A 24714-nucleotide genomic window follows, 5' to 3' on the forward strand; every position below is an offset into this window, starting at 1 on the left:
CTAACCTTTCTAACTAACTCATTTGCTGCCGTTTTGGTTGGTTTTGTTTTGGGTTTTTTTAATGTTATCGAGTCGCGGTTTACAAGTTTGCACGTTTCTCTTACAAATAAACACAGACAAAGCCCTGAGCTGCCTTCAGTGTATGTGGCCAGACATGGCCATCAGTACAGAACCACAGTCTCTCTTTCTCTCCTCCCACCCCCTGCCTTTCTTTTTAAAAATAAATAGCAGCAAGCAGCTCCTAGCATCTGTGTGGGGAGCCCTTTAGCCCCACCGGCTCCAAGGCAAGAGCTTGGGATGTGCTGTGGGGAAGCAGTGCAGTTCTGGGGGGCTTCTGGACAGCACAGGTACCTGCCCCTTGCCCACCTGGGTAGGTTGGAGGATATATTAAGCAGGTAACGCTGCCTTAGACAGGAGCAGCAGCATGCAAGCGCTGAGGTCAGTGTTCCCTCTAACAGGGATTTACTGGTGTTGACTACAACCCCCAGCATCCCCTGCTGCAGTGGCCTTTGGCCTGTGGATCATGGGAGTTGTAGTCGACACCGTCTAAGAATCCCTGTTGGAGTGTTCTTCACTGCCGGGGCCAGTGGCGGCCTCCGTCAGCCCTGAAGTTTTGGCCAAAGCACAGTCCCCCTGGCCCCAGCTGGAGACTACTATTCCCACCATGCTGGACTCTGCCCCGTGCCGGTGGGGCTCCTTTAAGGGAAACGGAGCCCTCTTGAGCCCCTGCCCCATCTTGGAAGGCATGCAGGGAATGCTGGGAAATGTAGCCCTTCCCCAGAAAGCTCTTACGTGAGTGGCCCCCACTTGAAAAGTAATGGCCATCACGGCCTTAGGCAGGGGACTGTGGGGGACAGAGAGCTCCTTCAGGAGGGCGGGCCCCTGGGCCTGGAAGGGGGAGCAGCGGGGTACAGACCACTGTCCAAAGGGGCAGATGTGGCACGCAGAACCTCCCCAGCCAGCCCTTAGCCCCAACTCGACCACCCTCCGGCACCCATGCTCTGCTGGCAGCACTGAGCAGGCAGCAGGTCTGCATGACCATGTCCCTACCTGGGATGTTCTCCTGCCAGAGTGCATTGGTGCAGGGGGCCCTCAGGTGCCCTCCGCACCGCCCAAGCACAGCCGACTCCCATTCTGAAGCCTTTGCCCCCCTTGACAGCTGCCCCCCCGGAGTCCAGCCAGCGCCTGCGTCTCTTCTCCAGGCTGGCAACGGCCTCTTTTGTTTGAGGACCGCCCGTCTAGCCGCAGCTGCCCTGCCTGCGTGAGTGGCAGTCCACACCCCCGGCCACCTCCTGCACCTGGGGAGACCCGTGTGTGCGCCTGCCGTGGCTTAACTTGGTTGGCCGACAACCAGGCTGTCCCATCTTCCCAGAGAGGCAGGCAGGGTGGGAACGGCTGTCTGCTTGAGTTCCCACCCTGGGCTAGCAGCACCTCTGGTTAATCCAGGCACCTGGATGGCAGGGGAGCTTGATCGCTCTCTGGCAGTCGGGGCAACTAAGGATGCACCATCTTGGGGGCTGGGGGGGGGGAACCCATCCGGCCACTGGAGAGTGATCGAGACACAATGGGCAGTAGCTGCCGAGAGAAGTGGCGGGCGGCCATGGGCCTCCTGCAGTTCTGGAGCACGAGCCATCGGGAGACCCACTTTTGACCAGACGGGGCTCCAGCACCATCCCTCCGCTTCCTCGGGGCGTACGGCAGCATCCGGTCATCGGGGCCCCTCCTTGGCCACAGTTGCGTTCGTGGGCGGCTGCGCAGCAGCAAGCGGGAGCACCAGCGCAGCTGTGTCTGGGTCTCCGCCCCTTCCCCGAGTCACGGCCCCCTTGGGGTGGGGAGGCCCAGCCGGGCTGTCGTCACTCAAAGCGGCGGAGGTGGTTGTAGAGGGACTGCACATAGGTGAAGACGCACATGGGGTCCGGCTTGCGGCCCATCACCATCATGTCCTCCACTTCGATCAAGCGGTCGCAGCTGGCCATCTTCCTGCAGGAGGAGGCAACCTGTCAGAGTGAGGGCTGGGGGGCACAGCGGGGCCTTCCGCGGAGGGCTGGCGAGAATCGGCCTGTGGAATTCTCTGCCACAAGACGTGGTGACAGCCAACCGCCTGGATGACTTGAAGAGGGTTTTTTTTTAGAAATTCATGGAGGACAGGTCTATTATTGGCTACTAGTCTGGTGGCTGTGGGCCACCTGCAGCCTCAGAGGCAAGAAGCCTCTAAATCCCAGTTGCAGGGGAGCAGCAGCAGGAGAGAGGGCCTGCCCCTTTCAGCTCTTGCCTGTGGGCTTCCCAGAGACAACTGGTGGGCCACTGTGTGAAGCAGGATGCTGGACTAGCTAGGCCACCTTGGGCCTGATCCAGCAGGGCTGTTCTTATGAGACCACCTCCCCAGGAGCTGCCACCTTACAGAGCTTCCCCTCGGGGGGCCTAGTTCCATCACCTTTGTGCTAACAAGGCCCTTGCTGTAGGCCCAAACGGGACCAACTAAACAGGGTCCACCCTGGTTTGCATTTGGAGGGGGTCCTACGCATGAGCACCATAAGCTATTCCCTTTAGGGGAAGGGGCCACAGCTTAGCAGAAGAGCATCTGCTTGCGCGCAGAAGGTCTCTAGTTCAGTCCCTGGCAGCATCTCCCGGTAGGGCTGGGACAGATGGCAGCCTGAAAACTCAAGAGAGCCCCTGCCAGTCAGTGTTGGCAATCCTGAGCCAGATGGCCCAAGGGCCTGACTCGATGAGGCAGCCTCCTATGTCCTTATGCCCTGTTGTGTATGCATATGCTGGGTTTCCTGGGGAAAGAAGCCTTTCCCAGCTTCCACCCGGGGCCCGCCCTTGGGAACCTCCCACGTCTGCGGGGTACTCACTCGGCCATGGTGAACGCCAGCTCAAAGTTCTCCTTGGGCTTGGCGGGGTCCAGCGTGTTATAATCGAAGGCTTCGGGGAAGAAGGAGTGCACCAGCGCGCAGAAGGCCATGCCGTCACTCCAGCTGGAGGAGAAGTTCTGCAGGTCAATGTGCTGCCGGCCAGCATGTGTGGAAAGAGAATTCAAGCACTCAGGTTCAAGAACGTCAGGACACCTTGGCTGAATTGCACCCAAGCAGCCTCCCAGCCCCAAAGGCCGGTTCCAAGAGAGGTGAACCAGATGCTTCTGGGAAGCCCACAAGCAGGGCATGATGGGAACAACCCTCCCCTATACTGCCCCCCAGCAACTGGTGTTTAGAGGCAGACTGACTTTGAACACTTAGGTGTCATCATTAAATAACCACTGCTAAGCCTCCCTTCCCATTCCAGGAATTTGCCTTCGCCTTTTAAAAAGCCAGCTAAGTCAGTGACCGTTGTCCCATCTTGTGGCAGTGAGTACCACAGGTTAACGTATGTGTTGCGTGTCGGGGGCGGGGCTATTTTTTCAGTCCTGCAGCGATTCCTATTTGCTGGGGGTAAGCAAATAGATCCTCCAAATGGATTAGGAGGGAGAAGGGAGAGATTATATGGAGGGAGGGAGAATAGCAGCTTTCGGCCCATTCTCCACACCGCAACCCCTCTGCCCTGTTTAGGGTACATGGCCCTGGATGTCGGTGTGGGGCAGAGACTGCAGCGCTCAGTCTAATCTCCTAGATGCGCCAGGCAAGAATGAGGCAGAGCAAGTGGAAAGCAGCGAGGTGGTGATTTCTGGGGGTGGGACTTTCTCTACCTTGTAGCCAATGGTTTTGGAGCGGCACCAGTCGAGGAGGATCTGCTTGATGCTGCTGGCACTGGCAACGCCGAAGCTCTGTGATCGCTTCAGCTTTGCCCGGGCCTCCCCCTTGCCCCTAGAAAGAAGAGGCCGACAGTGAGACCCCAGGGGCTCCTCAAAATCCCTGCACACACGCTCCATTCTGCTCCCATTTATTTCACGTGGACTAGTTCAGGCCAATTTTGTCTCTGAGGACAACAGGACTCCAAGAAAAGCCTCCTAAACTTACCATAAACTGTGAGGAAGAGGATGCCTTGAGATAGCCAAAACCCAGCCAAGGGCACGGGGAACAGCTGGGCAATTCCGAGGGTAACGGAATCAGGCATGCTACAACTTTTTCAATGACTGCAGCCATAAGGAAATGTTCAAGTTGATATTATGTATACCCACTGGAAAGAGAACATCTCTTATAAGGCCATATTTCAACCAACCACTCAGATATTATAGATGGTGGCCTGGTTCACCACAATCATTCAAAGCTAGGTTTAGTGTGAGTTACTAACATTAGCATGCTTGTGTGATCCCACGCCAAGATGGTTTATTACTCAAGAGAAATCAAGAGATTCCTACCTTGGCGGAGATTCACACAACCATACTAGTGTCAGCAATCCACATTAAACCATACTCGAATGATTTGTGTGGACCAGTGTCCAAAATGTGCAAAAAAAATACTGGTAACAGAATCAGAATTTTTGGTCGTTATTCCTAATTCAGTTATACACATTTTGCACATTTCAGACACTATAATATTGAAAGAATTTGGGGGGAAAATGAAGTGTGTGTGTGTCTATAGAACTATATCTTGCCAGTAGGAATGTTTAATATCAATTTGAAAGCTTGCTTGTGACAGTAGTCATTGAAAAACTGGTAACATGCCTGATTACGTTTATGCTGCCTTCCGTGTCTGAACCTCCCCTCCCTCCCCATTTGTAAAGCTGGATTAGGCCCAGGAATGACATACTTCCCGCTCTCTTGCTCAAACTTCTCAAAGAGGGCTTTCCTGGCCTGGGTTCCAGAGGCACGGGGCAGCGTCTGTGACCTCACCAACTCCCTCCGCTTCTCCACTTGCCGGGGGACTGTAAGAGGCGGGGAGCGGGATTTGGGGGCTGTGTTCAACTGGCTGGCTGTGGCACTGACCAGAGAGAGAGAAAGAGAGAGAGGAATTAACATATAGGTCCTGAGAAAAGAGCTGCAAAGGGCGGGCACACACAGGCTCTGATACAAGGACATAGGAAACTGCCTTATACCGAGTCAGACCACTGGTCCATCTAGCTCAGTACTGTCTACACTGACAGGCAGCAGCTCTCCAGGGTTCCAGGTAGGAGTCTTTTCCATCCCTACCTGGAGAAGCTGCCAGGCATCGAACCTGGGGCAATCTGCATGCAAGCAGATGCGCTAATGTTGAGCTACAGCCCTTCCTCAAAGGAAGCTGCCTTCTACTGAGTCAGACTGGTGGCCCATGTTGTTCAGAATTGCCCACACTGACTGGCAGCAGCTCTCCAAGGTTGCAGGTCGGAGTTTTTTGCATCCCTGCCTGGAGATGCTGCTGGGGAGTGGACCTCGGACTCTGCATGCAAAGCAGATCTTCTGCATGCAAAACACTGAGCTAGGGCTCCATCCAAACAAAGCAGCTTTTCTTCATCCAAGCGGATTTAATGTTATACACACACACAGCCTCGAGAGCTCACCTGTCACTCGCCTGGCCGCCACTGGCCTTCCCGTAGCTCAGAGCCGACACGGACTTTGTGACGGAAGATAATTTCTCTGCACAGAATAGGACAGCAGGAGATTAGCTTTCCCCCAAGATCTCTTCCAGTGGCTGTTGCTCACTGCCCTGCTCCCAGACACAGGACGGGAAAGCCAAGCGAGGAGCAGAGCTGGGGTCGGAATCATTCAACAGATGAAGGTGCAAGAAGGAAAGGGACGTTCCCATTGCAGACATAGGAAGCGCAAAACGTTTAAAGGATTGTGGTGTGTAAAGGGCTTGAGAGCACAGCCCATCTACGGGTTTTCTGCTGCCCCGAAGTAGCCAAGAGCTCTGCTGGAACAGAATCAAGTGGACATGTCTAATCCTGCTTCCAACAGCAGACATAGCCAGATGCCTCTAGGAAGCATACCAAAATACATTCGTAACGGAAGTTTATTTAACATTTCTATGCTGCCCCAAACCCGCATCTCTGGGTAGTTTATAATTAAAGCCATTTAAACATTCAATCAATTAAACAATTAAAATCATGTAAACAAACATTAAAATCACTTAAAACTCAGCATTAAAAATATTAAAATCATCAATCTAATCATCAAGCCTGGGTGAATAAATGTGTCTTCAGTGCCTTTTAAAAAGTTGCCAGAGATGAGGAGGCTCTTATTTCGACAGGGAGCATATTTCAAAATCCAGGGGCAGCAACAGAGAAGACCCGTTCCCGAGTAGCTGTCAGACAAGTTGGCGGCAACCACAGATGAGCCTCTCCAGATGATCTTAACGGGAATCATGGTGAAGATGACATTTTCTTAAATACCCAGGGCCTAAGCTGTTTAGGATTTATTGGTAATAATCAGCACCTTGTATGTTGCCTGGAAATGTGTCGACAGCCAGTGTAGTTCTTTCAACACAAGAGTAATATAGTCTCTCCTAGATGACCCAGAGACCAACCTGGTTGCCACATTCTGGACCAACTGCAGTTTCCAGACTACGTACAAAGGCAGCCCCACATAGAGTGCATTGCAGTAATCCAGCCTAGAAGTTACCAGCATATGTACCACCGTTTTGAGGTCATCCATCTCAAGAAACAGATGCAGCTGGCGTATCAGCCATAGCTTGTAAAAAGCACCTCTAGCCAACACCTGAACCTTGGACACCAGGAAGAGGTTTGGATCTAGAAGCACCCCCAGATTGTGTACCTGTTCCTTCTGGGGGAGTATGACCCCATCCAGAACTGGCAGATCAAAATCGTCTCCTGAGTTCCAACCGCACACAATAAGTACCTCCGTCTTATCTAGATTCAGCCTGTTTGTTATCCCTCATCCAGCCCATTACTGCCTCCAGCCAGGCATTTAGGGTGGTTATACTTTCTCCTGATGATGCTGACATGGAGAAATAGATTTAGGTGTCATCAACATATTGATAACATCCCACACCAAATCTCCTGATGATCTTTCCCAATGGTTTAATGTAAATGTTGAACAACATCGAAGACAGAGACAATATGGAGCCCTGAGGGACACCATACGAATTGGAAACAGTCCAAAAATTCTAATTCCATTACCGATTTATTTTTGCACATTTCAGACACCATCTTTACTATATAAGGGTTTTATAAAAATATGTCCTTATAGTACAAGATGTTCTCTTGCCAGCGGGGAGATAGAATATCAACTTGAAATTTTGCTTAAGTCTACAGTCACTGACAAAGTGGCAGTATGCCTGATTCCGTTACCCAGGGAACTGCCTTTGGGCCTTTCACTCCCTCCAGATTGGAAAATTGATCTTTGAGATACAGCACTCAAAAGATATCCTCAAAGGCAGTGTTTTGGAAGGTGCCTTCTTACCAGAGGTGACAGAGCTGCTTGCTGTTCTCACAGAACCCGTACTCCAGTTCTTCACAGTGCTCACTGGGGCAGGGGAAAGAAGAGAGAAATAAGGGAGGCACCTTTAGGGCCTGTTCTGTTGTCCTAAAAAGGGAGGATTTTGATCCAAACAGCTCTGCAGTATGCAAGACGCTGAGGCAAGGGCCACCCAAGAGAGAGGGCGCCCCACAAATGCAGCTTTTTTACTGGGTCGGGGCTTACTTAGATCAAGGCTGCACGATTTTGGCCCCCCCAGCTGTTGTTAGACTACAACTAACATCTCCAGCCACAGTGGCCAGTAGTCAGGGGTGATGGGAGTTGTAGTCCAAGATCTGCAGGAAGGCTGAAGTTGTGCAGCCCTGCGTCAGATGATGTCTCTCTCTCTCTCAAAAAAAAGTGGTGTTTTTTTAAAGAGATGAACTGACTTCCCATGCAGTAAAGTTCTTATCATTCCCAACTGTTGAAGCTCTAACGGTGGTGTTATGCTAGGGAGCCTTTGGGGCAAGCTATACCCATAATAACTCCTCCAGCCCCCGCCCCCCATTCGCCATTTTTAAAAAGGATTATAGGTGTAAACCCTTCCTCGGAAAAGGCCTTGTGCATTTATGGGTAATTCTAAGGGTTATGGAATCAGGCACACTGCCAGCTCTTTAATGACTCTAGCCACGGGCAAGTTTTCAAACCAAAACTATATATATACCCACTGGCAAGAGAGCATCTCCTATATAGCCATATTTTTACAAAACTTTTAAGTGTTATCGTGTCTGCAATATGCAAAACACATTGGTAATGGAATCAGAAACAAACACACACACCCATCGTTTCTGATTCCATTGCTGGTGTATTTTGCACATTACAGACACTATAATATTTAAGAGATTTGTAAAAATATGGCCTCATAGAAGATGTTCTCTTGCCAGTGGATGTATTTATATCTATCTATGTATAGATCAACTTGAAAGTTAGCTTATGGCTACAGTCATTGAAGAAGTGGCAAAGTGCCTGATTCCGTTACCCTTGGAATTGCCCTCACTGGGGCTGGTTTTTAGTACCACAAACCAGCAGTATGGGCCTAGCAAGAGATGGACCTCTTTCCCCAGGCCTTCCGCTTTGTTTACCTGCTTGGCTTGACGTTTTTGACACTGCCTCGCTGTGGCTTTTGTTCGGCTGCCCCCCAGGGATGTTGGGCGCGATTGGCGAGCCGGTAGTTTCTCCTGAAAAGGTTTCCGATAGTCTGGTTACCGCAGTAACTGGAAGGTGCGGCATCCGTAAAGTCACCGCTGGAGCGTGGGCCTTGAGGGGAGAATTTGGCCGGTGAAGAGAGGAGGCCGTTTCCTGGGCGAGTTTGTTCAGGCCTGACAGACAGAAATAAAGCCAGACAAAAAACATGAGTGCGAGAGACGTAAGAACAGCCCTGCTGGATCAGGCCCAAGAAGGCCCATCTAGTCCAGCATCCTGTTTCACACAGTGGCCTACCAGATGCCGCTGGGGAGCCCACAGACAAGAGGTTTGTTTGGTTTGGGTTTTTTTTTACATTTTATATTCCATTCTTCCTCCAAGGAGCCCAGAGTGGTATACTACATACTTCGGTTTCCCCTCACAACAACCCTTTGAAGTAGGTTAGGCTGAGAGAGAAGTGACTGGCCCAGAGTCACCCAGCGAGTCTCATGGCTGAATGGGGATATGAACTCATGTCTTCCCGGTCCTAGTCCAGCACTCTAACCACTACACCATGCTGGCTCCCTCTCTCCTTCTGTGACTCCCCTGCAACTGGTACTCAGAGGCCTCCTGCCTTTGAGGCTGGAGGTGGCCTGTAGCCCTCCGACTAGTAGCCATTGATAGGCCTCTCCTCCATGAAGTTATCCAAACCCCTCTTCAAGCCATCCAGGTTTTTAGCTGACACCACATCTTGTGCCAGAGAATTCCATAAGTTGACAGAGAGAGAGAGAGAGAGAGAGAGGTCACCTGCACTTCTACTTTTGCAGTGAACACACTCCGTTTGAAAGATCTTGATCAGCTTTCTTGAACAATCCAGGCATTTTAACATTGTCTTCTATCCTGGGTGGGCACTCCTCTGAGTGTCCATTCACATGGGGTCAGAGAAGCACTCAGCCAGGGTAAAAGAGCTCCTGATCTGCGGTTGTGTGGATTAAAAAATCCAGTTGGGAGAAAGGGAGAGTGATCCTGTGGGAATGCCCTACCTGGAGATGCTGCCAGGAACTGAACCTGGGATCTTTTGCATGCAAGCAGATGCCCTTCCATTGAGCTGCAGCTATTTCCAGCAGCTTTGGCTAGGGCACCAATTGCATCCCATCCTGGAGAAATCAGACTTGGCCACAGGCATCCGTGTTATAGCAATGCCCAGCTTACATCAATGCAACACAGTCTACATACAGCCAGGCCCAAAACTCTGATTCCGTTACTGACGTGTTTTGCATGTTTCAGTCACTTTCTATAATGTTTAAGGGTCTCATTAAAACGTGGCCTTTTAGTAGATGTTCTTGTCAATGCGTATCACTCTCAACCTGAAAATTTGCCCAGGGCTACAAACATTGAAATGGCACAGTGGTAATGTGCCTGATTCCATTACCCTTGGAATTTTGCCACCATTTTCACAAAAGAGTGTGTGAGTGAGTGAGTATGTGAATACAGGATTTTCCTTCTCTCTTACCTCCTGATGGCTGGTGTCCATTTTCAACCAAGGTAGACTCAGAAGTTCTTCTGCTCTCAGAGTCCTCATGATCCTCAAGGTCTACGCTCTGCCAAAGCAATCAGAGAAGCCGGGTGGGGAAGGTTAAAAGCGCTCAGTGTGGGGAGCAAAATATCTTGCAGAGCCCGCCCCCCCCCCCGCAGCAGCATTCCTTCTAACAGGGATTCCCAGGTGTTGTCGACTACAACTCCCATCATCCCCTGCTGCAATGACATTTGGCTGGGGCTGATGGGAGTCGTCGTCAACATCTGGGGATCCTGGTTACAGGGAACATGAGCAGAGGACTCCCCAGAAGCAACACGTGGGGGAAACCCAGAGACAGACTCTGTGACACCACCTATCCCGACCTTGCAGATGCAGCGCTTGGATTCCTTGCCTGCTGAGATCAAAGCATAGCGGCTGTTCATGGGCTGCCCAGTGCCCGAGATCAGCTGTGCACAGCAGAGGCGGCCCTATTGGCTTGTAGCCCTTGGCTCCAGAGCAGCCCCCGCCAATGTTATGCTTTGCAAACGTGGCTTTTCCTTGCTACTAGAAACTAATAGCAGAACGGTGCAGAGGAGAGCTGGTCTTATGGTAGCAAAGATGATTTGTCCCCTTAGCTAAGCAGGGTCTGCCCTGTTTGCATAGATTCCCTTCAGGGGATGGAGCTGCTCTGGGAAGAGCAGAAGGGCCCAAGTTCCTTCCCAGGCAGCATCTCCAAGAGAGAGCTGGGAGAGATTCCTGCCTGCAACCTTGGAGAAGCCGCTGCCAGCCTGTGTAGACAGTACTGAGCTAGATGGACCAAGGGTCTGACTCTGCCTAAGACAGCTTTCTATGTTCCTATGTCTACACTGACTGGCAATGGCTGACTAGAGGCTCTCCCGTGTTTCAGGCCTGAGTCTCTCCCAGTCCTACCTGGAGGTGCTGCCAGGGAGTTAATCTGGGACCTTCTGCATGCCAAGCAGTTACTCTCCCACTGAGCTGCGGCCCCATCCACTACGGGGTCTATCTTACAGTGCTCACATATAGTCACCCATCCAAAAGCAAACCAGGGTGGACCCTCTTAGCAAAGGGGAGACTTCATGGTCGCTATCGCAGAACCAGCTCTCCAAATGGTGGATGAGAGGATATTCAGGGGGAAGAAAGTGGACTGTGTACAGTATATGCTCTTTATTATAAAGAACTGAGTGTCTGCACTAAAGTAACTGCTAACTGAGCAACAAGGCATTTTTAGAAAGTGGTGATTCTCTTGTATTTAGCAGGGGGAGAGCACCTGGCCCTATCCATCCCCAGCACAGCATCTAACCAGTGGCTGTGGCTGTCTTCTGTCTTGTTTTTCTTTTAGATTGTGAGTCCTTTTAGGACAGGGAAGCATCCTATTTATTATTTCCGCCCCCCCATGTAAACTGCTTGAGAGTATTTGTTGATAAGGAGTATATAAGCATTCACAGTAGTAGTGGTATAAAGTCAGAGCTAGTGTTTGGCACCCCAGTTCCGTTGTGCAAAGAAACAAGGTGTCTGAGGTGGCATAGAAATCTACACAATCTGAGCAGTCAAACTGCTGTGCAAGCACACTTGCTGAGTTGTGACCAATTTCCTCTCTAGGACCAAGTATTCCAAAACCAGTTCTGCCAGTTCACTGCAGAAACCAGCTGTGCACAGCACTGATTGGCTGGTGCCCATGACAGCACAAACCCACCTCTCTCCCTGGAGTGGTGTTGCTGCTCTTTCAGTATTGATTTTTTTTAAAAAAAGGAACAGTGGTGAAGGAATATCCAAATTAATAAACAAATTAATAAGGAAGCACGGGGCAATGACAAAATCAGCATGCAAATTGCCAATACTGTTTTTTCTGAGCAACAAGCTGCAAAGGCAGCAGGGCCCACTGGGGGAGGGGAAGAGAAGCAGCAGGACCTGGGTAAAGAATTTGTAAGCACACTATGAAAAGCGGGAATGGAAGAGCCTTACTCTTAATTTAAAAAAAAAATCGAAATAAATCCCGTAATCTCCCATTTCTACACAGTAGGTTTTGAATCCCAGAGCTGAGTTTAAAAAGCAAACTTGGGGGTTTCGAGTCTGATCTAAGCTGCCAGTCAGAGTAGACAAGACGGAGCTAGCTGGACCAGGGGTCTGACTCAGCAGAACGCAGCTTCCTAGATGTTGCCGATGGGGCCGTAATTGACTGGCAGAGCATCTGCTTGGCCTGCAGAAGGTCCCAGCTCCAATCCCTGGCAGCATCTCCAGGTAGGGCTGAGAAAAAAACCCTGCTTGAAAGCTTGGAGCGATGCTGCCAGTCAGTGTAGGCAGTACTGAGCTTGATTGGCCGAGGGACGGACTTGGTAGAACGCCGCTTCCCAGGCGGCCTCAGCCCCCTCCAACGGCTGACTCCAGGATCCCAGGCGCAGCTGCCGAAGCTGCTCCTCTGTGAAACCCAAACCGGCTCTGCTCCTCATGAAAGCCATTAATCACGGCCGCGGAAAGCCAAGACGTCTGCAGCGCCTGACGGCGGGTCAAGGTATCTCCAGCTGCAAGCTCTCTCCCCGCTTTCCCCAGGGCAGGCGGTGAGGCCCAGCTGCTAGGGTGATGTCACTGGGGAGTGGTTGTGACAGCGGCGCCGAGCAAGAGCACCTGGGACGCGGCGTGCAGCCGGCAGAGGCTGCCTTCGCTTGAACTCGAGACATCCACGCCTGTTTCCAGCGAGGAGGAGAAATGCACGGCAGCTGCAGACAAAGGAAAAGCTCTCTGGCCATGGACATAGAAATCTTGCAAACACAAAGGATCAGCTGCCACGGTGGATTGGAAGGTTTTGCCATTCAGGGCCGGAATGGATGGCGGCTCCCTCTTGTGCCACAGGTCAGGCACAACCAAGAGAGGAGGGGAGGGCCCCCGAGAAATGCGACTTTCTGTGGAGGCAACCTTCCATTCACCAGGGGAAGCCAACTCTGCTCAGTCCACACTGGAGGGCTGTGGCAATCACTGCCAGCCACATGGACCTAGGAAGATGCCTGACCGAGTCCAACTCTTGCTCCATCTAGCTCAGAACTGCCTACACTAACTGGCAGCGGCGGCTCTCCAAGGTTTCAGGAAGGAATCTTTCCCGGTCCTACTGGGAAATGCTGCCGGGGATTGAACCTGGGACCTTCTGCATGCTGAACAGATGCTCATCCCCTAAGAAGGAGATCTCACACAGCCCAGGATATCTCACACAGGCACTCACGTGTGGTCTCCAACTGCAAACCAGGGTGGACCTTGCTTAGCAAAGTGGACAATTCATGCTCACTACTGCAAGAACTCCCCTCCCCTAGAACCCTCATCAGCCATGTGGACTGGGGAGCTCTCTGTACATGTTCAGAGGCACACTGGCTTTCCTTGCTCCCCATGTTTCCGAACTAACAGGCCTGATAGTCTGGGGACTTGAGCCGCAGGTCCCTAAAAGCAAGACTTCCATAAACCCGGTCTCAAATTCCGACCCTCCAGCGGTTGGGGGGCGGATTGCGCCTTCCGTCCTCCCCAATCACAACAGCCAGTAGCAAGGGATGATGGGAGTTGTAGGCCAGCATCTGCAGGACCAGACCGCTGGCCTGGACAGGTCCCCAGGAGGAAGGACCACAGAAGCGGGGCTTGCCTCCTTTCCCGACAGAGAGAGTGTCGAGCTCTTCCGACACGAGCCGATGCTGCCGAGGGCAAGGTGGCCTTCCTACCCAGCTTGGAGGCTTCCCTCTGGGGCATCACTCTGGCCACTGAGGGGAGAAGAAGGACCCCCGTCTAGAGAGACCCCCTTGGCCCGAAACTTCTGCTCTTCATGCCCAGAGTTATGGGTCATGCCCAACCGTCTCGGAGCTCACTTCCGGTTCTCTTTTGTGCAAACATGGCCAAGGAGTGAATTGGTTGGAGTAATAATAATTATAATTATTATTATTATTATTATTATTATTTATATTGGCATAACGAGAGACTATTTTCTCCTAGGGTTGCCATATGCAAGCTTCCCAAATCCGGGTGGCCTAATCTGCATAGGATGCAGCAACGAATTTGCATTTTAATGATTTATTTGACAGATGTGTATACTTCCCTCTCCTTCTCTGCCCTCCCGTGTGATCAGATCCAGAGTAAAATCCGAGCAATCCGGGCAGCGCCTTTGAAATCCGAGTGGAATATAGCAGCCGGAGGGAGGATCCAAAATCCGGGGGCTACCCTAAATCCCGGGAGACATGGCAACCCTATTTTCTCCTCTCCTTTAGAAAGAAATGAGCCTGGAAACAGCAGCGAGGTTGTTTGGGGTTGATAACCGACAGCCCAGCGGTTTGGGCCAAAGCAAACTCTGGGAGAAGCGCTTCCAAGCCCCAGCGGTATCAAAGGACCCCAAGCGATAAGGTAATCATTTAATAAGCGGCGTCCATTAGGACTGGCTCATGGGAAGGGCCCGGAATATGTCTTGATAAAGGTCCCAAAGGCACAGAGGAAGCCCCCAAACCCACTTTTGCTGGCCATGCTCCAAATGTGTGCTGACCCTTCCCACGACCTGGATTCTGTGAAAATGACGTTATGGGGAAGCGGAAAGACATATTCCCACACTCACACCCCACTAGAATCCAGGCCACTGCAACTTCCTTGCCACTGAACGAATGTCTCGTGTACTGGGAGAGCAGACTGGAGGAAGCTCCATGTTCAAAGGCAGTCTACCAGTCTCTGTTGCTGGGGAACCAATAAGAGCAGGGACCCCTCTTGCCCTCACCCCTCGCTTCATGTCCCCCTAGAGCAGGCCTGCTCAACTTAGGCCGCCCAGCTGTTTTTGGGAATACAACTCCCATAATCCCTAGCCACAGTGGCCAATAAATAGCCAGGGATCACGGGAATTGTAGGCCAACATCTGCAGTAGGGCCGAAGTTGAGCAGCCCTGCCCTAGACATCTGGTTTATTTTATTTTTATTTTTTCCCCACATTTCTATCCTGCTCTTCCTCCAAGGAGCCCAGAGTGGCGTACACAGTTATGTTTATCCACACAACACTCCTGTGAGGTAGGTCCAGCCTCTCCATCTGTTTAAGGTGAAGAGCCGGTCGTGCTGTAGGGAGCATGACTCCTCCCCTTTGCTAAGCAGGGTCCACCCAGGTTGGAGGGGTGACTATATGCACGCACTGTCTGCTTCAATCTATTCCCCCCGAGGGAATGGGGCTGTTGCTCAGTGGTAGAGAATCTGCCTGGCATGCAGAAGGTCCCAGGTTCACTGCCTGGCAGCATCTCCAGGGAGGGCTGGGAGAGACTCCCGCCTGAAACGTTGGAGAGCTGCTGCCAGTCAGTGTAGACAACACTGAGCTAGATGAACCATGGATCGGACTCAGTATGAGGCAGCTTCCGATGTTCCTCGGTGAGGCTGAGAGAGAAGCGACTGACCCAGAGTCACCAAGTGAATATCCTGGCCGAATTGGGATTTGAACTCGGGTCTCGCCCAGTACATAGACCCTCCTTGGTCCAATCCAGCTGAGGTCCAGAGTCTATTCCTAGCTACTTGGGAGTGTTTAAAAACTGGAAGCTTCCTGCTCTTTTGGGTGAGGTTTATTGCCTGTGTCCCACCTGTTTCCTATCCTGCAGGATCTAAGAGGCGAAAAACCCTACCCGGGAGGAGAGATATTACTCCCAGAGGGAACATAGGAAGCTGCTGTATACTGTGTCAGACCCTTGGTCCATCTACAGTAGCTCAGTATTGTCTTCACAGACTGGCAGCAGCTTCTCCCAGGTTGCAGGCAGGAGTCTCTCTCAGCCCGATCTTGGAGATGCTGCCAGGGAGGGGACTTGGAACCTCGATGCTCTTCCCAGAGCGCCTCCATCTCTGGAGGGGAAGATCTAACAGTGCTCACACTTCTAGTCTCCCATTCAAATGCAACCAGGGCAGACCCTGCTTAGCTTAAGGGGACAAGTCATATTTGTTACCACCAGACCAGCTCTCCTCTCCACCCCACCCCTCTCTGACTCCCAGATGGCACAACCCCAGCTTCTCCTTGGCTCTGCGGGAGGCAAGAACATCCCGTCTCCAGCAGACACTTGCCCTTCTATTTAAAGACCTTGGCAAGCCCACCACGGTCCGGAGTCCGAATCTCTGGCCCAAACCAGAGCTCTCAGCTGCGCCCCCCATCTTGGAAGGACAGCCCCGTGTGACCTCACATAACCCCATCTCGGGAGGGGTTGGGGATGCCGCTCCAGAGGGCGCTTCCAAGAGCGGGAGAGCGAGCATGTGCAGAGTGCCTCTCTCTCCCCTTCGAACAACCAGCTTCGCGGTTCTCTTTATTTTTACAGCTTGTTCAGTTTGCCTACCGCCTTTCATAAGGCATCCCAACGCCATTTACAGAAGCTAAAAGACAATGACGTTTCATAAAGACCACATTTCAAACCTTAAAATCAGTTCAGCCAGTGGAAACCACCACACACCAGAAACAACCACCATAAGAAAAACAGAAGCAGGAAAGCCGAGTATTTATTTATTGACAGCTGGGATGACAGCGGTAGCTGGGAGGAGGGATAAAGTGTGCCCTGCACCCTTGCTCTGGGCAAAGATGACTGCAATTTGTTATGCTTTGCTTGAAAGAAGCAGCTCGAAAGACCCTATAATCTAGACCAGGGCTGCACACCTTTGACCCTCCAGCAGTTGGACCACAGTGCCCATCACTCCCAGCCACAGCGGCCAACCCTGAGGCATAATGGGAGTTGTAGGCAGTGTCCCCTGTAACAAAGATTCGCGGATGCTGCCAACTACAGCTTTGCTGCAAGAGTTTCACTCCTGGTGGGACAAGCCCCCTCTCAAGCTAACACAGCTCAGGAGTCCACAAGCCAGGCCCACAAGCTCGGGCCATCGGCCACCATCTCGGCACACCAACGCTCACAGTTATTTTGGGCCACATCTATTCCGCACACACACACACCCCACTGCCCCCAGCGATGGAAAAGAGGCATTTGCAGGGGAGGGGACGGGTTCAAAGAACCTGGCCACGATTCACGGAAGGGCCACATGACCCCTCTGGAGTTCTTCATACCCAGCCAGCATTTGCTGACGGGGTACATTTGTTTCCCTTTCTCGCCCTCGCTGGAGGGACAGGAAGGGAAATCAATACAAATACGATGACTATTTATCTATCGCCTTTCAACCAAAGCAGTTGGTCAAGTTGATTTCGACTCCTGGCGCCCACAGAGCCCTGTGGTTGTCTTGGGCAGAATACAGGAGAGGTTGGCCATTGTCTCCTCCCGCACAGTCTGAGATGATGATGCCTTTCAGCATCTTCCTATATTGCTGCTGCCCGATAAGAGGTGTTTCCTATAGTCTGGGAAACATACCAGTGGGGATTTGAACCGGAAACCTCTGGCTTGCTAGTCAAGTCATTTCCCCACAAGCCACTTAAGGTGAAGATGCCCGATATAGTACCAGTGGGGATTCAAACCAGCAACCTTCTGCTTGGCTTACATAGATATAAAGAAATAAAATAAAAATGGCTCCTTGTCCCCTGGGACAGGCAACACACACTGGCTGGGAATGTACTCTCGAGGGCTTGTGTGGTCCCACTGGGTGACATCACATGCAAGGGGTGATGACAACAAGGACGAGTATTTATATATTGTTTTTCAACCAAAGTTCTCAAAGCGGTTAACATAGATATACATAAATAAATAAGATGGCTCCCTGTCCCCAAAGGGCTCACAATCTTGAAAAAAGATACATAAGATGGACAGCAGCAACAGCCACTGAAGGGATGCTGTGCTGGGGCTGGATAAGGTCAGTTGCTCTCCCCGTGCTAAATAAAAGAATCAACACTCTAAAAAGATGCCTCTTTGCTCAGGGAGCAGGGGAGCAAGGGGCGTCACTGGGGTGCACAGTGCGGCCACCGGCAACGGGGCAGAATCCAGGCCTCTGATCCCCGGCACTGCCACTAGGCGAGCATTGTTTTACTTACCGCTTTCTCTGTGTTGTCACTCCTTCTTGATCCCTCCCCCCAAAACCTTAGGGGGGGAATTGCAGTCATTTTTGCACAGAAGAAAGGGTCAGAGCAAGAAGGAATAAGTGGTCATATTCTCACGTCCTCTTTGGAGGACATGCCTGCCCATTGTCGTTGGCACACCTCTGACCACATGGATGACGTTGGAGAGCTGGCTTTGTGTTTTTAGAACTTCTCAATGCTTTTGAAACGCTCTGCTTGCACATTTGGCTGCTGCAGGCCAGCCAGTCAGGACAATCAACAAAAACAACCAATCTTTATGTCCGTTCCACGTTTTATGTATATACAGACAAAGCATGAGAACACTCTGAAATTCATTCAGGCCCAAGGAGGCCCATCGAGTCCAGCATCCTGTTTCACTCAGTGGCCCACCAGATGCCTCTTGGAAGCCCACAGACAGGAGTGGAGGGATGCTGGACTCGATGGGCCTCCTTGGGCCTGATCCAGCAGGGCTGTTCTTATGGGCATCCCTGTCTTAGTCCATGAGCCAGCTGGGGAGGTTGGTACCATCTGCTGGGGGACAGATGATCATTGTGATTTCTGACCAGGTCTCCACCTCCATTGATGGAAAAGAGGCGACTGAATGAATTTCAGAGTGTTCTCATGCTTTGATTAGCGTTAGGGTTAATCCTGCATCCTGCCTCTGAGGCTGGAAGTGGCCTGCAGCCCTCTGACTAGTAGCCATTGATAGACCTCTCTTCCATGGAGTTATCCAAGCCCTTCTTCAAGCCATCTAGGTGGTGGGCTGTCACCACATCTTGTGGCAGAGAGTTCCACAAGTGGGTTATGCGTTCTGTGAAGAAGGACTTCCAGGGTAGGACCATCTTTCCCCACTGCATACAGGGGGTCCTGTGGGCTAAGGCTGAGAGAAACAGCCCTTCCTGAGCCAGATTTGGACGGGCAACTTGCCTTGCTCACACCACAAGCAGAGATCAGCGGTGCTCTGGAGGGTGCCTGCAGAGGAATTGACTGTGGCTGGTCCTCAGTAACTCAGCCAAGCCACAGGAAGGAGGCTGACTAAGAAACTGGGTCAGCCAATGACTGGGGTTGTGGGAAAGGTGAGGTGAGGAGAGGAGAGAGGGAATCACCCTGAGCCCTGAAAGTCCTTTGTCCTCATGCCAGATGCCAGTAATCAGCATATGCTCAGAGGTGCCCTCCTCCTTGCTTTATTTGCCATATCTACCCGAATCACAGACAATCCTGAATTTAAGACAACCGCCTTTTAAAAATACAGGGTAAATACAGGTTATACCAGTATAAGAAGGAGAAGAGCTGGTCTTGTGGTAGCAAGTAGGACTTGTTCCCTTTGCTAAGCAGGGCCTGTGCTAGATTGCATTTGAATGGGAGACTACATGTGTGAGCACCGTAAGAGATTCCCCTCAGGGAGCCGCTCTGGGAAGAGCATCTGCACATTTGCATGCAGAAAGCTGCAAGTTCCCTCCCAGGCATCTCCCTGAGAGAGACTCCTGCCTGCCTGCAACCTTGGAGACGCTGCTGCCAGTCTGGGTAGACAATCCTGAGCTAGATGGACCAAGGGTCTGACTCAGTAGGAGGCAGCTTCCTGTATTGACCCAAATGAAGGAGGACTCTGAATTTAAGATGACCCCCCCTCCCCACAATTTACAACATGAAAGAAAAACCTCATCTTGGATTTAGGCAAATCTGCTATTTATCTGTATGCCCATTTATATCCCACTCTCACCATGCCTTAAAGAGCTGGCATTCCAAGCACCAACAAGGCTCTTCTCTTGCAATGTTGCCCAGGGCTAAAAAGGAGTCCCCAATCTGTGGCCCTCCCCACCGAGCTGTCTGTGCCCGAGGCAAGAACTTCCCCCCTTTCCTCTCTCTGCCCCAAAGGTCCCCCAGATGCCCCCTCTCCTTTTCCATATGGAAGGAAGAAGGTACCCCCCCTTTCTTGGGGCCGCTGGGCACGATCCAGCCCCACGTTCAGCACCCAGAATTCAAGGGGTCCGCCACACCACTGCCCCACAAACCATCAAGTCAAGAGAAGCTAGAAGCGCCACACGCTTGCTGGATCATGCCCCCCAAGTCCCGTAATCCACAGCTGGTGGGAAAGAGGATTCTCAGCCCCCAACTCATGGTGGGGGCAGGCCAGTTTCATGCAGCGACTCCCCCCCCCAAGATCCTTCCCACAGAGCAGCCCACCAGTAAGGGGGCTCTGGCCCCCCAGCTGCTTCCCACCAGTTCACTGCAGCTGAGCTTACCCCACCCCCAAGGTTGTTTGAGCGGTGCACACAACCAGCCGGCATTCGGGATTAAGTTTCGGCTGGAAGATCCATCATCCAGCCAGGGCAACGTATCGCCGCATCTGCTGGGCAAGTCTGACAAACAGCACGCAGATGGCTCCAGAACTGAAGCCCACCTCAAGCAGCCGTGTCCTCCACCCGACTCTCCACGCTAGGGAGCCGCAGATCTGGACACGGCAGCCACACCAGAACCACCGGCTTCTATGGCTTCGAAAGCGGACGAGGCCGACTCACCGAGGCCTTTGGGCAGCAGTCAGTAGCCACGGCGGCTACACGGAGCCCCCAGCTTCAGGGGCAGTCTACCTGTAAATGCCACTGCCTTCTTGGCCGGTTTGCGAGCCTCCTCTTTGGGGCGCCCGGGTGAACACAGTGGGAAGCAGGGGGCCCTTCCTTGGCCCCACTACCCCAGGGGCTGGTCCCCCAATCCAGGCTGCTCCCAATGGAAGAGCAGTCAAGCTGGACACCAGGCCATGGTGGGTCCTGTAGCAGGAGTTGCCTATCCTGGTGGAGAGGATCTGGAAACTAAGTCCGATACGGAACAGCCGGGTATGCTTCGTCTGGAGAAGAAAAGATGAAGGGGAGATATACAGGAGCCGTCTTGAAATAATTGAAGGGCTGTCCCTTAGAAAAAGGAGTGGACTCCTTCTCTGTTGGTTGCTGCCAAGCCCAAAACCAGAATCAAAGGGCTGACATGAGGAGGCAGCGGATTGTATTTATTTATTTATTTATTTATTCGTTCAATTTTTATACAACCCTTCTAAGCTGGCTCAGGGCGGTTAGACACCGGGAGTTAGTCCAGGTGTTAAGTTAGACACTGGGAAGAATTCCCTGATGGTAAGAGCAGTTTGGCTGCAGAACAGCCTGCCTCATGAAGGGACGGGCTCCCGTCCACTTGGGAGTTTCCAAACAGCAGCTGGAGAAGATGCTGCCGCAGCCTCCAGTCATCTTGCATGTACAGCCCACACTCTTCCTCCTCCAAGGAGCCCAGAGCCACATCCCTGGCTTGGTTGTCAATCCTTGCAAACAACCCTGCGAGGGGGGTTAGGTGGAGAGGGCAGCGGCCGGCCTACAGCCGCCCCGAGGAGTTCAGGGCTGAGGCGGGATTTGAAGGGGGGGGTGTCTCCCCAGTCCTAGTTTAACTCTGTAACCCCTGTGGCTGGGGATGATGGGAGTTGTAGTCCGACAATGGCAAGCTTGCCGACCCCAGCAGCAGCTCTAACCATGACACCATGCAAAGCCTGCAGGGTCCCTTCCAGCGACGATCCCGGGGACAACCGCACGCTCGACTCAGGCAGGACCAGACGGGCTGTCCCGCCGCCGCCGCGTCGGAGGAAGAGGCGCTTCCCGCTTACCTGACTCTTGCCGGAGAGGGCCAGCCTGGTGTGGCTGGAGAAGCGGGTGGCGGCCTCGGGGGGCTCCCAGGAGGCGGCGCGGCCGAGCGCCTCCACCTGGCGGGCGAGGCGCTCCACCTGCGCCCGCAGCTGCTGGTTCTCCTGCTGGAGCTCGGCCACCGTGCGCGCCAGCGGGCTGGCTAGGCGCAGCACCTCGGCCACCTGCCGGTCCACGCCGCTCTTGAAGACCTGGATGTCCACGTGGATCTCCTTGACAGCGCCGCGCAGCGTCTCCTCGTAGCGGCTCAGCGCCTCGCACACCGTGGCTGCGTCCTGCGCGTTTAGGTCGGCCAGATCGCTCGACGTGGCGGCCGCCGGCGCGCTGACCTCCATGGCACGCCGTGCGCCCTGCTCTGCCTCTCCAAGGGGACCCGCCCGCCTGCGCGCTCCGGTGCGCCCCGACGGCGCGGCCCGAGGATCCGCCTTGCCTTGCCTCTCCAAAGGCAGTCCGGGGCTGCTGCCCAGTCAGTGCCGCTGCCAAGCCGGGCTTTGCTTTTTATAGCCTGGGAGGCGGGCAGGTGGGAGGCCGCAAGAGGGGAGGCCGCCCCCTCCTCGACGGCTCCAGTCCCAAGCCGCGATGGGGAGCGGGGAGGCGAGCGCGAGAGGGCCGACGAGGAGGAGCGAAGACGGCCCGGGCCTGGGGCGGCCTCCCTGGCTCTGCAGACAGCCCCATTGGTGGGGGGGGGAGGAGGAGCTGCAGCAGCACAGGGGGAGGATTTGGGGTGGGGGCCGAGGAGGGGCGGCTGGTCTCCGCGGCGCTCGGCAGCTGCCAATGCAAACATTCTTTGTCGTTGCCGGGAGGGAGGGAGGGGAGGGGAGGGGGCGCCGGGGCGGTGTGGGGAGGATCTAGGGAGTGGAAAGAGGAGCAAGGCACCGCACGCGTCTCCCCCCCCCACTCTGCACATAGGCAGCCCCCCCCCACGCCAGCTCCCACCTTCGCCACTGCTCTTGCTTCAGCAACTACTACTTTTATGTATGTTTACCGTATTTCTCTGAAATTACGTCGTCGTCCCCCAAGTTCTTTGATGTGAGAAATTGGGGGTCATCATCGCTCTCATTCAGAGTCCTCTTCCTTTTGGGTCAAGACAGGTATAACCTGTTTTTAACAGCTACTAGTCTGGTGGCCATAGGTCCCCTCCAGCCTCCGAGGCAAGATGCCTCCAAATCCCAGTTGCAGGGGTGCCACAGCAAGAGAGAGGGCATCCCCCCCCATCAGGTCTTGCCTGGGGGCTTCCCAGAGGCATCTGGTGGGCCAGTGTGGGAAACAGGTTTCTGGACTGGATGGGCCTTCTTGGGCCTGATCCAGCAGGGCTATTCTGATGTTCTTAACCTCTATTTGCAAGAGGGTCATCTGAAATTTGGAGTCTTCTCTTTGGGAAAATGTGGTATTCGGGATACCGCTTTTTGGCCAAGTTGTCCAAGTGGTTTACAGGGTTTGGGGTGGAAATAAACAAGATGGTTCTCTCTCTCAAAAGGGCTCCCGATCTAAAAGGAAATAGAAGGTAGATACCAGCCACAGTCCGTCACTGGAGCAGCGCTGGGCTGGGGCCAGATAGGGACAGTTGCTTTCTGCCCCCATGCGAATGTCAGAGAATCCCCACTTTTAAAAGGTGCCTCTCCACTCAGCTGGCAGGGTGCTTCTTTGGCTCACCCCTGGCATTTCTCCCTAGCAGGGGTGGCGTCTTCGGGCCACAGAGGAACATAGGCAGCTGCCACAGACTGAGTCCGACCCTTGGTCTCTCTAGCTCAGTATTGTCTTCACAGACTGGCAGCGGCTTCTCCGAGGATGCAGGCAAGAGTCTCTCCCAGCCCTCTCTTGGAGAAGCCTCAGGGGTCCTGAAGGCACCATCCATCCTCCACACAACAGCCCTGCAAGGTTGGCCCCTGTGGGTCTCAGTCTGCAAACAGAGTGAGGCGCTTTATCAGCCCTCAAAGAACAGCACTCGGAGGTGGGAGCCACTGGAAATGAAGAAAGGTCAAAGGCTCCAAGAACCACCCGCCAAAGGCCCAGCGGGGCACATTTCCCAACCAGCAGCTGCTCCTTACCTTTCACCTGGAATTATCAGCTCCATCTCCATTTGGAGCTGCCGCTGGACAGATGAGAACCGGCTCTTGCTGCTCTGGCCAAAGTGGGTTGCCCTGAGCCGTGCCGCTTCTTTACACCAGGGCTCCCCAACTTCGGCCCTCCTGCAGATGTTGGACTACAACTCCCATCATCCCTAGCTATTGGCCACAGTTGCTGGGGGTGATGGGAGTTGTAGTCCCACGCCAGCCGGAGGGCTGGCTGAAGTTGGGGACCTTGACAGGGATACACCTGGGCTTAGCTCTAGCCGTGGGTGATTCAGGCATCAGGCCGCCTCCCCAGCTAGAGGGGATGGTGGGAGTTGTAGTCAACAATGTCTGGGAATCCCGGTTACAGGGATTGCTGGTGCTGGGCTACCACTGATGATATGGGAGGCTATGAAAGGGCTACAGAATCAAGTCTGATATTTGTAATCCTGCGCTACAAAGGCTGGGTGAAGAAAGCTGCACACCTTTGGCCCTCTTGTGGTCTCACGCATGACATGTCCCCTTTGCTAAGCAGGATCCACCCTGGACTGGTTGCATATGGATGGAAGACTAGAAGTGTGAGCACTGGAAGAGATTCCCCTCAGGGGATGGAGCTGCTCTGGGAAGAGCTGAAGGTTCCAAGTTCCCTCCCTGGCAGCATCTCCAAGGCAGGGCTGAGAGAGAGATTCCTGCCTGCAACCTTGGAGAAGCCGCTGCCAGTCTGGGTAGACAATCCTGAGTGAGATGGACCAAAGGTCTGACTCAGTATATGGCAGCTTCCTATGTTCCTAAGTCCAGACGGAGCTGAGAACTTAGCTGGTTGTCCGTTTCATTAAGCCAGGCCTGCTCAGCCCCCCAGCTGTTTTTGGACTACAATCTGTGAACCGGCTCTTTTAGGCCTGCTTTCTGCACATGCTCACTCGTGCCAGTAGCCATTGTACAACCTCACTGTGCTTAGAGTGCTGGACTAGAACTAGGGAGTCTCAAGTTCAAATCCCCATTCATCCACCAAACTCACCGAGTGATTCTGAGCCAGTCGCACTCTGG

General features: G+C 53.1%; 2 protein-coding genes across 4 annotated transcripts in view; one reads left to right on the plus strand and one right to left on the minus strand.

The window, feature by feature from the left end:
* Positions 1 to 41: 41 nt before the first annotated feature.
* Positions 42 to 22070, minus strand: SMTNL2 (smoothelin like 2). Of its 3 annotated transcripts, XM_053274629.1 has the most exons (9): positions 21580 to 22062; positions 9963 to 10050; positions 8410 to 8646; positions 7274 to 7336; positions 5413 to 5488; positions 4686 to 4856; positions 3683 to 3800; positions 2856 to 3007; positions 42 to 1980 (listed from the first exon to the last, which is right to left on the minus strand). In XM_053274629.1, the coding sequence occupies exons 1-9, from the start codon at positions 21949 to 21951 to the stop codon at positions 1854 to 1856; spliced, it is 1404 nt and encodes a 467-aa protein (XP_053130604.1). In that variant the 5' UTR covers positions 21952 to 22062; the 3' UTR covers positions 42 to 1853. The 3 variants fall into 3 exon arrangements, with proteins under 3 accessions (XP_053130604.1, XP_053130605.1, XP_053130606.1); XM_053274630.1 differs by lacking the exon at positions 7274 to 7336 and having other exon boundaries at positions 21580 to 22063; XM_053274631.1 differs by lacking the exon at positions 42 to 1980 and having other exon boundaries at positions 2856 to 2978; positions 21580 to 22070.
* Positions 14280 to 24714, plus strand: part of NCBP3 (nuclear cap binding subunit 3) — a 47421-nt gene continuing 36986 nt past the window's right edge. The window contains exon 1 of the mRNA XM_053274627.1: positions 14280 to 14354. The gene's annotated coding sequence lies outside the window, so the exon portion shown is untranslated. The remainder of the gene's footprint in view (positions 14355 to 24714) is intronic.

Source organism: Hemicordylus capensis, chromosome 12 (assembly GCF_027244095.1).
Source record: "Hemicordylus capensis ecotype Gifberg chromosome 12, rHemCap1.1.pri, whole genome shotgun sequence".
NCBI lineage: Eukaryota > Metazoa > Chordata > Lepidosauria > Squamata > Cordylidae > Hemicordylus > Hemicordylus capensis.

What these genes read in the sequence shown, in the direction of transcription:
- SMTNL2 (XM_053274629.1), bottom strand. Translation starts at nt 21,951, where the DNA reads ATGGAGGTCAGCGCGCCGGCGGCCGCCACGTCGAGCGATCTGGCCGAC. An exon ending in TGGACACCAGCCATCAGGAG is followed by an intron (nt 8,647 to 9,962) that starts GTAAGAGAGAAG and finishes TCTGTCTGTCAG; the next exon opens with GCCTGAACAAACTCGCCCAG. An exon ending in CCAAAACCATTGGCTACAAG is followed by an intron (nt 3,008 to 3,682) that starts GTAGAGAAAGTC and finishes GCTGGCCGGCAG; the next exon opens with CACATTGACCTGCAGAACTT.